The following is a 14,947-nucleotide window of genomic DNA, read 5'->3' on the forward strand; positions in this document are numbered from 1 at the left end:
ACACTCCTTGGCAACACAAGGCACTGACAAAATTGTTGGGGCTTAATTATCAAATTGTTCACAAGAAAGGTAAGGAAAACAAAGTGGCTGATGCATTATCCAGAACTTCCCATGCTGACATAGAAGAACTAGTTTCAGTATCTGTTATCCAACCAACTTGGCTTGCTGATGTTCAAGCTTCTTATGCTCAAGACCCCAAATCCTGTCAGTTACTGCAAGAATTGGCTATCAAGTCTCCATCTGGTAATTTTTCATTAAAGGAAGGCATTGTATATTATAAGGCCAGAATTTGGGTGGGAACGTCACAGAGCATTCAACAACAAATTCCTGCAAGCTCTCCACTCTAGTCCTGCTGGTGAACATTCAGGTATTGAAGCAACTTACCATCGAGTTAAACAGTTGTTTGCTTGGCCACAACTTAAACAAGCTGTCCAACAATACGTGTCTCAATGTTCTATCTGTCAGCAAGCAAAATATGATAGAGCAGCTTATCTGGGTTATTAGCACCCCTACCTATTCCCAGTGGAGCTTGGCAAACTGTTTCTCTTGACTTTATTGAAGGATTACCCATGTCCCACAAATACAGTAGCATTTTGGTAGTGGTTGACAAATTTTCAAAATATGCCCACTTTGTCCCTCTATCTCACTCCTACACAGCAATTCAAGTAGCTCTGCTTTATATCACACAAATTTATAAATTGCATGGGTTACCCAAAGCTCTTATCTCAGATAGGGACAAAATATTCACCAGCCAGGTTTGGAAGGGACTCTTTAAGCTGCTCAAGATAGAGTTGTTGATGAGTAGTGCTTACCACCCCAAACCGATGGCCAAACGGAAAGGGTCAATCAATGCCTAGAAACCTACTTAAGATGCTTTGTTCACTCTTGTCCAACTAAATGGTCTTCTTGGCTGCCATTTGCTGAATTCTGGTATAACACATCTTACCATTCATCACTGGGTCAAACTCCATTCAAGGTGCTCTATGGTCATGATCCTAATCAAATGGGTATTGATGTGGCTGGTACTTGCAAAAATATTGATCTGCAACAATGGCTTAATGAAAGAGATCTTATGCAGCAGCTTATTCATCAGCATCTGCTTTGGGCTCAGAACAAAATGAAACATCATGCAGATCAAAAGAGAACATTCCGAGAATTCTCTGTTGGTGATTCTGTTTATGTGAAGCTTCAGCCATATGTACAAACGTCTATTGCAACCAGATCATCAAGCAAGCTTGCATTTTGATATTTTGGACCTTATATCACCACCGACAAGATTGGCTCTGTGGTTTACAGATTGGCCTTACCTGCCACTAGCTCCATCCACCCTGTATTTCATGTTTCACAATTGAAACAGGTTGTTCCTCCACATCATCAGGTACATACTGAACTCCCTGACCCTCATTCACAGCTTCAGGTCCCTGTTCAGATCTTGGATCGGAGACTGCATCGCTATCCAACACACACCACGCCACAAGTTCTGGTGCAATGGTCCCATCTTCCAGTTCCACTGTCCACCTGGGAAGATGAGGACGCTCTTCGTCAAGCCTATCAACGAGCACCGGCTTGGGGACAAGCCGTTTCTGAAGGAGGGGGAGGGTGTCACCAACCATGGAAGGGCGGCACCTGCTGAAGCTGGAGAAGAAAACACTGAAACAGAAGACCTCAGAGCTGACGAGTGCGGGTGGGCCAGAAGAGCGCTGAAGCCCAACCGGAGAGTAATTGGCCCTGAATGGAAATGAAGACCGACGGCCCATGGCAGCCCATGTAACGGGCCAGGCATCGATTGCCTTGTAAAAGGGGAAGACGAGAGATAGCGAACTTGAGTTTGATCATCTCTGTAATCTGAACCCTGCCAGTGGCCGTGGCGACGGCGGCATCAGGCGGCTCGCCGGCGACCGATATCTACCAAACAAACTCCACTACCACTATCTATCCCTGATTCCGGTGACACATTGATGCTTTCGTGTTATAACAAATCGGCTATCAACATAATATGTGGAGATCGATCGCTCCTTTATTATAAAAGGAGATAGATGATGGTCTTCAGTCCAGTCACGTTAACTCAAGATGTCAAATAGCAGATTGTTTTACTAAGAATTTATAGAGTGTAATATAGCATGTAGGCCACGATAGATATTTATTATCAATCTTGGAGGGGGAGTGTTGGGCTATATGTAATACGGAGTATGTATATACATGTGTGAATTGGGCCTGGCCCATGTGTATTGTCAATATATGTATATGTATAGACCGAGACCGTGGTACATTTATACTATTCTAGAAATTTTTCAGTTTTTTCCCCCACACATCAAATTCTCCTCACATTTTCAGTCTGATGAAACGATTAGATGAATTGCTCTCTTCACTTCAGTGATGCTGCTCCTCCTGCCATGCACCTCCTTCACCTGCACCAGACAATCCAAGAACACTTCAGGATTCAGAAGCACACTGCAATCAAATCTGTCACCCAAAGAAAAAAAAGGAAGGCAATTTCCATGATACTTCCATGGCGCTAACCTTTGCGCGCAACTCTGCAAGTAGCACGTCGCCGGCTGACGAGGCCTGGACGGAGGTGACCTCCAGCCGGAGGTCCTGGTGCAGCGCCTGCATGACCCGGAGGAGGAGCCCCTCCCTGTGCGGGCACCGGAGCTCCAGCAGCGCGTCACTCCCGATGATGGACACCTGCACCTCCGTGACGTCGCCCGCCCCCGCCGGAGGCTCCCCGACGCTGCTGTTGGTGTCGCAGCAGCTGCCGCTCGCTTCCCCTGTTGTGCCTGTGCCTGCGCGCGCGAGGTAACCGCCGCTGGTGTGATGACCTCTCTTCGTCTCCGTTGAGGCTGCCGGAGGAGGCTGCGCCATCGTCTTTGGGTTGCTGTCAACCAGCCGAGCTCGTGACTCGAGCTCCTGGATGCGTCTCCGCAGCTGCTTCACGTACTCGATCGTGTCGCCCAGGATCGAGGCCCTGTCCATCTGCGAACAGGAGAAAAAAAAAACAGTTTCTTGCTGTAGGCTGTATAGGCTGTAACACGACTGTAAACGAACTTGCAATGCTTCTCATTCGCACCTTTGTGACGAACGGCACCAAGGACCGAAGCATGAGGAACCTCTCGTTGAGCTTCTCCCTCCGCCGCCTCTCCTTGAGAACATGGCTGGCACTCAGCTCTGCCTGGACCGGCACCGGCACCGGACCTCTCCGAGACCGGCTCGTGCCTTCGCCGTCGTCCCTCGGCTCAGGTGACTGGACAGCCTCTCCTCTGTAACTCCGGTGACTGCTGCTAGGGGCACCGAGCAGGATGCTCTTGAGCATTCTGTGTGGGGTGCCTTCATCAGGGATCAACATGCTCTGACGATCATTGTTACTTCCTTTGTGGTTCCAGCTGGCCCATCTTGTGAATGACGAGTTCTTGGAGAGTGCCAGGTAGGCTTTGGTGTTTGAGGCTGCTTGCGTTTGCCGGCACGCATTGAACCGTAAGATTGCCAGGACCGTTTCGACGTAGTGTGCGTTTTCTGCTAGTGCTGCTTGATCTTCTGCCGCTGGAACGAAGAACAAATGGATATACAGTGGGTGAGAAATCAGAAATATAATGTTTGTTTTGAATGGATGGAACTACGAAAGATATATTTATTTCTGCCTTTTGCCATCCTATTGACCATACAATGTTCAAGAAGTTGTTTATTTTTCGGATTATATGATTAATATCATGATGGATTATCATATCGATCTCCAATGTGATATCTGTTCACCTTTTAGGGTTTTTTTCATATGTTTCTCATTAAGTTCACCAGTTCGATGGTGTTAGTCCTCTACACAACTCTAAACGTTATTATTTCCAAATTTCTCAGAGATCTTTTGTCTCTACTTTTGTGGACTACTTCTAGTATTTTCGAGTTTTAAATAAACTAATCTCTCCATTCCAAATTATAAGAGGTTTAGACTTTTCTAGATACATTGTTTTTAATATGTATCTATACATAGTATATACTCCCTCATCTCTGAATAAATCAATTCCTAGAGCTATTCTAAGTCCTACCTTTTTATGTTTGATTGAATTTGTAGAAAAAAGGTAAAGATATTTATGATACCAAATAAGCATATTATGTAAATATAGTTTATGATGTATCTAACTATACTAATTTAGTATCATAAATTTTGGTGCTCCTTTTTATAAATTCGCACAAACTTGAAAATATTTGACTTCAGACAACTTTAGAGATTGATTTATTCACGAACGGAGCGAGTATCTAAGGCTAGTCATTGTGAATTGGAAATAGACAAGTTTTATTCCCATGAAATTCATTTCATCATATGAAACTTTCATCATCTCTCTTCATCTATAATATGACATCACTACCGGACTCCTTGAGTTTGCCGAGTGCCCGAAACACTCAGCAAAAGGCATAAAACACTCGGCAAATGGTTCACCGAGTGTAACACTCGGCGAACAGCACTCGCCAAAAAAAGTGACGGTAAAGCCAACTTTGCCGAGTGTCTTTTATCGGGCACTTGCCGAGTGCCCGACACTCGGCAAAGTTCAAACCGAAAAAAAAAACCCGAAAAAAATAGGAATTTTTACCCAAAAAAAATGGAATTTTTTTTATCAATGGAGGCCCCCACCGGCCAGCGCCCACCCATCTACGACATTTTTCGCATGAATTTCATGGCTACGCAGCCGACGCGATTCGAACCCGAGACATCCCGCTGTGCACGTACCTCCTCTACCACTACACCACACTCTCACTTGTGTCTGGATTCCGTTTTAGTTCCCAATATATTATACTAAACCGAGTGTAAATTGCATGTTTGAGGCCCTAAACGAATTCAAATAAAAAAGTTGTAAACTACAAAGTTTCATAACTTTTCGAGATCTACACTTTTAGTTTAGGAAGTTGTTCCATCCGAGGTCGTTTACAAAATTTGAATTTTAAAATTTTGAAATTCAAACACAGTTTTGCATGACAAGATGTTTTCAAATAAAAAAGTTGTAAACTACAAAGTTTCATAACTTGTCGAGATCTACACTTTTAGTTTAGGAAGTTTTTCTATCCGAGGTCGTTTACAAAATTTGAATTTTAAAATTTTAAAATTCAAACACAGTTTTGCATGACAAGATGTTTTCAAATCAAAAAGTTGTAAACTACAAAGTTTCATAACTTTTTGAGATCTACACTTTTAGTTTAGGAAGTTTTTCCATCCGAGGTCGTTTATAAAATTTGAATTTTAAAATTTTGAAATTCAAACACAGTTTTGCATGGCAAGATGTTTTCAAATCAAAAAGTTGTCAACTACAATGTTTCATAACTTTTCGAGATCTACAAAGTTTATTTTGGTTGTTTGATCATCTGTTCATCCGACATGATCGTTCTAACATTGTTCACAAATCTTATATATCTCTCTTGTAGTTTCATAAACTACAAGAGAGATATGTTAGATTTGTGAACAAATTTATTTTCACTTTGTCGTATGAAGAAAAGACCAAAACAAACATTGTACATCTTGATGAGTTATACAACTTTGTAGTTAAAAACTTTTTCATTTGAATTAATTTACTGCTTCAAAATGTGCTTTGAAATTTTTTTTGCCGAGTGTAAAAAAAATAACACTCGGCAAATAGCCTCTTTGCCGAGTGTCAAAAAAAACACTCGGCAAAGAGCTTCTTTGCCGAGTGTTAAAAAAAACACTCGGCAAATAGCCTCTTTGCCGAGTGTCAAAAAAAAAACACTCGGCAAAGGCGTCTTTGCCGAGTGCCAGAAAAAGAACACTCGGCAAAGCACCTGACACTCGGCAACTTAGGCGTTTCCGGTAGTGCATGTTAGCTTATTTAATAGGGGCTCTTGCGTTTGTACCCTTATTTTGTATCGAAATTGTGATTTTGCCCCTATTTTTTGACTTTGTGAATTTACCCCTACTGTGCCATTCACGAAGCACCAGTTTGCCCCTGCTCCGTCATCCACCCCTAACGGTGTTAAACTTTGTACAAAAGGACATAAATGCCCATGCGATTTTGCCCCTGTTTGTTATGCCTAATTGTGATTTCACCCTGATTTGGAATTAGACTTTTTTATTGTATGTCTTATTGCAATTATTTGAACTCTGATTTAATATTGATAAATATTCAAAATTATTTGAACTCTAATTTAATATTGATAAATCCAGAGTACTGAAGAATTAACTTGAACATCAATGTGCAGTGATAAGTAATTATTTCTAACCTGAGCCGCACCCTTGAAAACGGCTTCATATATGACACCGGTGTAGTAATAAGGCCCCTGGCCAAACTTAAATAAAAAACTATCTTGTCTATTGCATTTGCTTTATCCAGAGCCTTGAATAATATCTCTAGCTCATTCAGTGCAGCAACAGACCCTTCATTATTCATAAACTTGCTGCCCTCCTTTCTCAACTCCATCAAAACTTCCAACGGGGGTCCTCTAGTCTTCACTAAATTGCCAATTTCGTCTGCAGTTTCATTTGATATACCTTTCTTATCCACCTAATTTGAACACGAAAAACAGTTAGGACTATGGTCAACATATCTACAACTCATTAAGGCGGCATGATAAAACAAAAATATAATTAACCCTCAGCCAAAACCAATTAATTCAGATGCTTACCAGTTCCTTCTTCACCTGTTCGAATGTTTGTTTGTCCAGCTTGTCAATACTCGAGCAAACTGTTCTGAACTTTTGAGAAGGCACACCGCAAATCTCCAACATTCCATCAAGCAACTTTCTGTGATTTAATTTTATCTCATATGTGCCTATATCCAGCTGATTCAACAATTCAGTCAAAACTTTGATGACCTCAAAATCCGGTTCCATAGGTTCATATACACCAGCAATGTCGAAGTCACATTGGTAGAATTCTCGGTACCTTCCCTTAGATGGATTATCTCTCCTATATACTTTCGCTATCTGGTATCTCTTCAGTGCACTTATGCTATTCATGGCAACATACCGGGCAAATGGAACAGTCAGATCATACCGCAAAGAGCAAAGCTCACCACCCTGCATGTTATTTTAATAGTAAGACATCAAACCATAATTATGAGGGCACCATCTAAGGAAAACACTGCAACAAATGAATAGGCTGAGTGCCCCATATACTGGCAATGATATCATTAGCCTTCTGCATAATCTATAGAATAAAAAACAAATACATGACAAATCAAAGCACGAATATGAATTTTCTGCCAAGTAACACCTGCACTATCTGCGAATAGTATGATTCTCACCTTTGGAATTTTAGGCAATCTCCTGACTTCATTGCTCTCAACAATCTCCTTCACCTTCTCCACAAGGGACACCAATCTGGGACATTTGGGATCAAATAGCGATGAGAGAGAGGTTGCCCACTCTGCAACCAACACAGAATTTACAGAAGCAACAGTACTTCCATTTGTCACATGATCCCTAAGAAGCATCAGCACAGCAGAAGTACCCTTCCCCAAAGTTTTCTTCTTCTTGCTCTTCTTGTCACCCTTTGCTTTGTCCCCACCAGCCTGTGGCTTCTCAGTTGAACTGGCTGCTTCATTCTCAGCAGCAGCTTGTGGCTTCTCAATTGAACTGTTTGCTCCAATTACTGCCATGGCCACAGCTGCTTCCCAGGAAAGAAAGTCCCTGAACTTGAGCAAGTGGTTGTACACCCCCTTCAAGACCGACACAGCATCTGAATCAATCAAAACCTTGTCAAGCATCCCCTTCAAATCATCCACGCTAACGCCACCAGTAAGCTTCACTCGAAGCTCGGCATCAGCAATGCTCTCCGCACAGAGCCTTGCCCGGGCGACGCTCAGCTTGCACAGTGCCTGCACAGCTCTAGCGAGCTGCGTGGCCAGCACCACCAGTGCCTCCTCCTTTCCCTCACCGGTTTCACCGGCGTCCCTCTTCCCCAATTTCACGGGCACGTTGAGCTCAATGCGTACTAAGGCGTGCAGCGCCCGCACCGCCTGGCGGAAGATCCCGTTCAGGGCGGGCACCTTGGCGAACGTGGCGGCGGCGGGGGCACCCCCGGCGGCAGCGCCGACAAGCTTGGAGCTGAAGACGAGGACCTTGATGTCAGCAGCGACGTCGGCCTCATCCTTGGAGGAGAGCCCGTCGCCGGAGGCCGGCACGTCGAAGGCCGCGGCGGCGTCCCCGCGCGCGGCCTCGCACGACAGCGCGGCGACGGCGTCGGCGACGCGGGCCAGCGGCGCGGCGCAGCAGTCGATCAGCGCCGCGAGCGCGACGGCGGCGGGCGCGGATGCCGCGGCCACCGCGGCCTCGTCGCGGGAGCCCAGCGGCAACGCGGCGGCGAGGTCGAGCGAGCCCGCGAGGCGGGCGGCCGTGGCAGCGGTGACGAGCGTGGAGGCGGAGTCGGACGACGTGAGGACCAGCTTGTTCAGCAGCACCGCCGCGGCGGCGCGGGACCCACCGCCGGGAGCCGTTGCCGCACCGTGCGCTGCCAACGCCGCCGCCGCCGGATGCCCCCTACGCCCCCGGTCGATGCCGTGAGAAAGGCACAGTTTCCTTACCGAGGCTGAATATAAGGATAAGGGGCAATTTGGTCTTTTTGCCTTTGTTTTTTTTAGATTTTGAATTTTTTTAATTCATTTATTCCATGACCATTTGACGGCATCCCAACCAGGGGCAAACGGACGATTCAATTCAAAATAGCAAGGGCAAAATCACAAAGTTGAAAAAACAAGGGCAAAATCACAATTGGACTCCTGCATAAGGGCAAGAACACCATTTTCCCTATTTAATATCCATGAAACCCCACTAGGACTGGCCTAAGTGGATAGCAAAAGCCATGTATTTAGAAAATTCAAAATGTTTTATAATTTGAAACAAAGGGAGTACCATCTTATCGCTTAACTTTGTTTACAACATGTCTCTTAACTTTTAATTTGTTAACTGCCTCATATTAATTGTTTTTCAAGTTGTAAATAAACTATCGTATTTTCTAGATTTAGGGGGACACCAGAAAGCTCCCCACCCCCACCCAACACACCCACACCTCAAAGGTAAATTTCATGGTTGGCTGAGGAAGCATGATGCATTCTATTTTGCATGAAACTTGATATTTTCCCGAAGGTAGCGGAAACAAGCTCATGAAACCCAAAGGTACCCTTGGACAAGCCGAAGGAGACGCAAGTGGGGCAGAGGTTGAACCAAGGCCGAGACCATGAGGCTAAGACAACACAGAGGGATCAGAGGAAGATGTGAACTATCAAGTGAGGCCCAGCATTCCGCAGCGATGATCGCGACCATAAGAAGGTGACCACGAAAATAAACACATTGCCCCTATTTCGGTGAAATTTCCAAAATACCCATGAATATACCTAGAATATAGTAGTTGTGCAGGTAGACTTGTAATTCCATTTCTACCCCTTTGTATTTCCTATAGACACCGCCCTCAGACACTATACATGACATGAGATAGTGCAATATTACTGTTTTGTCTAATGCAACATTATCGGCATTTGACATCCTCAGGACCCCTCACAAGTTTCGTCTGCCTCGGCTTTATAATAGTTATAATTACATCTTGCTCTAGTTCTCAATTGCTAACCTTGGATCCACTTATTTCTATTGCATAGTGACCTTCACCTTTACTTTCATTCCAAAGGTATAAGTTGTAAGCCACTATCCAACAAGATATAACACATAGGGTGTCCACCGTGTCGATTTAAATAGAGTAAAATCCCATTTACCATCTTGAACTTGTTGTTGAATTTAAAAAACACACTCGAACTCGAATGCTAGATAACTTGCCTCCTTAGCCTTCAAAACATTCAAATTACTCTCCTAAAATAGCTCAGAGTGTGGTTTCGATGGTGAATTTGGCGATATGGCATGCGGGCCCCCACATACCTTGGTATTTTTAGTCATACCATAATTAATTGAATATTCAATTTGGGCATCTAAATGATCTCAAATAAAAAAATCAGCTACAAAGTTATAGACCGCATTGAGTCTGTAACTTTAGTACAGACCATGTCAATGCACATGGTCGTTTGAAAAAATTAAAAACTTTGAATTTTAAATTTTGAGATATTAAAACGAACATGTAGGCCTCTAATGGTTCTGGATAAAAAAAAAGTTGTCAACTATAAAGTTTTTTATTACATTTAGAGCTACAACTTTGATATAGATCATGTTAAGATCTAAGGACGTTTGAAAATTAAAAAAAATAAAACTGAGAACTTAAAATGAATATTTAAGCCTCTAAAGGTCTCGGATAATGTTCTAGATTGTACTTAAAAAATATAACTTTAATATAGACCATGCAACATCCTAGATCGTTTAAAAAAATTTAAAAATAGAATTTCAAACTATGTTTACTTGAAATGATTATTTAAGCCTCTAAAAGATCTCAAATAAAAAATATTGTCAACTAAAAAATTATAGATCGTGTCCGCCGCATCGAGCTCTATAATTTTTACATAAACTTTGAATTCATCCGACTTCATATAAAAAATTAAAAAATGATTTTTTTTTAATATATATAAGAGAAAGAGAGACCCCCTAACATGTAGGCCCCCCGGCCACGTTCACAAAACCATCCAAAAAAACACTTTTAGGTTAACCCCTCGGGGTAAATAAAATAGGAAGTGAGGTTTGTATGCACTAGTTCAGTTTAAGATAGTACCTTATTTTAATTCCTAAAGGGAATTTAAAATTATTTACTGAGAGATTAATATGTACACAGGTCCAAATTACCTGAGGATTGTAGGTATTTACTGCTTAGGTCATCGTCGAGAAAATCATGCCACGGACCAAATTCACCCTGCGCTGCCAGATTAGCGTTCTGGCAAACCATAAGCACTGGGATCTCTTCATCCTCTTGCTTTGAACAACCATCTCTTACCCTTTCCGACGTCCCAATCAGCATCAGCTCACTGCTCCCCGCATTGAGCGTTCCCTGCTCATTGCCTAAACCTACATTATTAGTGTCCTGTGGCGAATGCTGGCTTGAATCATTTCCAGTATTGGTCTCTAATAAATCAATTCTGTCGTCATCATCTTCCATTTCGTTATTGTGCTCGTCTCCTGAATTGTGACTATTTTTCTGCACATTTATGTCAATGCAGTTTCCCATTTTTGTCTGGAATGGCTGATGATTGATGTGTGTGGTTGGGGCGGTGGAAGTTGAATGGCCTGAGAGGGTAGGCATTATGTGGGCGCCAATTTGATCCATGAAGATGCTCCTGGCACATTGAATTAAACAAATGTCTTCTTCTACCTGAAATGTATTCATAGAATTTTTTTAGATCCTATTGTTTTCTGACATCTCCATATAATTGATGCTTGGTTTATTACTTTCATTATTGAGAATATTAATTGAATTTATGTAATTATTGATCAGTTTGGAGAATATTAACAGTTAACGGCTGTAATTTCTGAAATGCATAATTAACTCACTGACCTTCTCTGTAGTTCCAATTTCCAGGACACCATCGTCGACTGGAATGCATGCTACTGTCTGCATTATTAAGATTGAAGTCAACTCATAAGCGCATTGATCATATGCCTGAGATTCAATATTTAGTGGAAGTCATGTGCAATTGCGCTGAAATATTGGAAACTTAATTGAAAATAGAATAAGTTCACTACAAATGAAGATTTGTAAAACTAGAAGTGATTTATTTTCATATTAAATAGCAAAACATTGATAATGCTTATATACAATAAAAACTAAAAAGTAGTTTCAGAAGCGAATTTTAATACCTGGATGCCTGCACTCTGATATTTGTTGCCACAAATATTTGTGATGCTCCACATGAAAAGAGTAGTAAAAGGAGAATTAATTAGCACCTTCAATTCTCTATCATGAGGCAAAGAAGGGAATAAGACTTTTCGAAATCAATATACAATCTGAGCTTCATGCTCATATCTTGAAAGGAAAATAATGTTTTTAAAGTTCAACTACAATCATAAGCTTATCTTTCGTCATGCTGTACTGCTGTAGTAGGACTACATATCCTGCATCCTTTATTACCAGCATGACCATGACAATACCACGATCTACATCTTTCTTTAAAAAAAAGATGGAAAAGAAGGGAGACGGTATGTGTACCCTAGCGAGAATTGCTCTTGAGAACACTTTGCTGTCAACTTTATTTGCCCCACATAGCCACACATGAACTCTCCTTACAAATGCCTCCCCAGGCAACCTGAAATGTGAAAGCACTACACATGTATATGACTTATATATGGAAGGTTTTCTTGTTACAACAAAAAAGAACATTAGCTGTTTGTTATATGAAATATCTGTGCTTGCCATTTGATAATTTATTGATGCATGCTGCATCAGCTATATAATCCTGAAAAGAATGTCAAATTAAGAAACGAGTTCTAATAGTATGAAGAGATTAGAGTGCATAAAACTACGGTTCGAAACGCAACTAAACAGGAACAGCTGTTCGAATGTCGTTTATGTATGTAATAGTTCAAAAAAATGTGAATATAATAATTATCTTTTAGTACCAAAAGTACAGGCATTGCTTTCTTGAAATTGTCTAGCACACTTTTGCGAGTGTGTGAATCATAAATTTGCATCGTTTAATTTGGAAATAAATGAAAACAAAGTGCGAGGTGACATATATGATAATAAAGAATGTCACTCTTGAAGCATAGGTCAGTGCTTTTTCCCTTGTAAATTAAAACATTTTTTCATCGCAAAAAAAAACTAAAACATATATAATTTTCTATGATGGCCATAATAGTTTTGCTAGTAAGATTTATCTCGCCAGGACAATAATGTTTAGAGGGTTTGTTATGGTGCTTGGAAGGAACCTTTGGTTCCTCCCCTGTGAAACAACATGGACTACTGATTTGAAACAGACTTAATTTCTACCTTATAAATTATAAAGAGGAAGAAATGTTTCTTAGTCGTCTGACATTGCTCACAACCGTTCGATGGTAATCCGACGGATTCAGTCTCTCCCGTGCTTGTACAAGTTAGAGTGGTGTCCAAGCATGGTGCAGATTCTGATTCCAAAATGAATTGGAATATGGAGTGTTTCCATTATTTGCTACTCTTTCTCATACTCATATGAGTTAGAGCGGTATATGTCCAGGCACACTAGCTGTCTGTAGAGTTTGATTTCAAAACTAATTCAAATGCATGGCATATGATCATCAAATAAATCTCTGAGACACAAATCGTCCAATGCCCGCGCCACATGCTCTATGCCTTGTTATGGTGCATGGGCATATTTTCATGGTTAATGAAGTAATTGTTCCACCCGTTACCGTCACTCGTATCTATGTCTTCGCGGAACAGAAGGCCATCTTGTCTTCTCAAAGGTGTGAAACACAGGGGCTGGTCGCTGCCCATACAATCCTGCGAGATGGGGTTCGAGACCTCTTAGAGCCCTTTGTGCGGTGAAACACAGTTCTTCCCGCCATCCATCAACCAACTCTCGGCGGTCGGCGCTAGGGGACGCCACTCCTCCATTGCCCGCTTCCTTGATTCCATGGGCCGAAAACTCCCTTCAACGCCTCCGATCCTTTCTCTAGGCCTCTTGGGGTGTAGGGTCAGCCTCAGGTGTTAATTAATGAGTCATTGCTCCATCAGTTCTGAATTATAAGAGGTTTGTTTTTCTAGACATATTGTTGCATCTAGAGTTTTGGACATAGTGTATATCTAAGTGTATAGCAAAAATTATAAATCTAGAAAAGCCAAAACATCTTATAATTTGGAACAGACGAGTAGGACCCAAGTGGCCAGATATGTCGGCGCCGAGTGTGTTGTGGGAATATTTAAGCGTTGGGTTGGGTTCACGCTGTTGTGCAGAGCTGGTCTGTTTTTCCATCTTACGCGTCGAGATCTTAAGTTCGTTCCTTGTGCTCTGCTGCTTCATTCTGCTGTTAGTGCTGTAGATGAGGTAGCATGCAAACTGCAAATACATGTAGCTAATATATTTTATATATAGGTTACCCGACGGCAGGAGGGAAGCAGTAGGAGGCGCACATTAGGTAGAACCACTCCGTCTCCGTGAGGTCCTCGGGCGCCAGCGCCGCGGTGGGCCGGCGATGCGGCACCACCTGCTGCTGCGCGCCGCCGCCGTCCCTGCTTCCGCCCGCTCCTCGACCACCGTCGGCCGCCTCCCCCGCCAGGGAGTCGTAGAGCTCCTTGAGCTGCCGGCTGCGGCGCAGAGCCGCCCGGCCGGCCCCCGCCCCCGCCGTCGTCTCCTCCTCCTCGTCAGCGCCCTCCCCGCCCGGCTGATGCACCGTCGTCTTGCGCGTCCTGATGGCGCCGTTGTAGTGGCCCTCCGCCCATACCAGCGCGCTGCGCAGGCAGCGCCATGCATGCATGATCAGATCAGATCGATAAAAAAATCTCGGCTGGTGACAGCACGGTCGAAGGGACGGTCGAGCAAGAAGCAAGAAAGAAGCGTACCCTTGGCGCGGGCAGAGGCGCCAGAGGAGACTGTACGTCCACCCCGTGCTCTGCGCCACCGACTGCAGCGCCTTCTGCACGGCCTCGCCTCCGCCGCCGGCCGCCGCCATGGCTGGGATGTGGCTACCTGCTGCTGTGTGCTGCTTTGATTCGTTCAGTGATCTGAGCTAGATCGAGCGAGACTGCGATGTGAGTTGGTGAGGGTTTGAGGCTTAATTTGAGGAGGAGGGGAAGGCAGTGAGTGACGCAGTGTGTCGTTGACTGGTGGCTGGGCACCAGACGGCCGGCTCCGCGCGCGCGCGAACTCATGCACCTGATCGCGAGGGCACGTGGGGTGGGGTGCAGCCATTGTAGATTTGTAGTTGTAGCAAAAACGAGCGACCAGCGATCGATAGCGAGGAGGTAGACGGATCGAGTAGGGAGTAGTAGTACATGTGGCAGGATTTATTTGGTTGGGTCCGTTGTCTTGTTTATTAGATTAGACTTTCCCTCTTCGCATCCCAAAAGTCGGTAGTCGGTATTCAATGCCTGACCCCACCAAATGACCGTTCTACCCCC

The 14,947-nt window shown here is 43.5% G+C and overlaps 1 protein-coding gene across 3 annotated transcripts; it reads right to left on the reverse strand.

Moving 5' to 3' along the window:
- Nucleotides 1–2,146: 2,146 nt before the first annotated feature.
- On the reverse strand, nucleotides 2,147–14,561 carry LOC136549558 (transcription factor BHLH42-like). 3 transcript variants are annotated; one of them, XM_066540868.1, is made up of 10 exons: nucleotides 14,390–14,561; nucleotides 13,961–14,278; nucleotides 12,062–12,158; nucleotides 11,713–11,727; nucleotides 11,411–11,467; nucleotides 10,705–11,227; nucleotides 7,236–7,669; nucleotides 6,616–7,008; nucleotides 6,214–6,494; nucleotides 3,216–3,537 (listed from the first exon to the last, which is right to left on the reverse strand). In XM_066540868.1, the coding sequence occupies exons 1-10, from the start codon at nucleotides 14,497–14,499 to the stop codon at nucleotides 3,360–3,362; spliced, it is 2,406 nt and encodes an 801-aa protein (XP_066396965.1). In that variant the 5' UTR covers nucleotides 14,500–14,561; the 3' UTR covers nucleotides 3,216–3,359. The 3 variants fall into 3 exon arrangements, with proteins under 3 accessions (XP_066396966.1, XP_066396965.1, XP_066396964.1); XM_066540867.1 differs by having other exon boundaries at nucleotides 13,928–14,278; XM_066540869.1 differs by lacking the exons at nucleotides 6,214–6,494; nucleotides 6,616–7,008; nucleotides 7,236–7,669 and adding exons at nucleotides 2,147–2,408; nucleotides 2,521–2,973 and having other exon boundaries at nucleotides 3,068–3,537; nucleotides 13,928–14,278.
- Nucleotides 14,562–14,947: the final 386 nt, after the last annotated feature.

Source organism: Miscanthus floridulus, chromosome 4 (genome assembly GCF_019320115.1).
Source record: "Miscanthus floridulus cultivar M001 chromosome 4, ASM1932011v1, whole genome shotgun sequence".
Lineage (NCBI taxonomy): Eukaryota > Viridiplantae > Streptophyta > Magnoliopsida > Poales > Poaceae > Miscanthus > Miscanthus floridulus.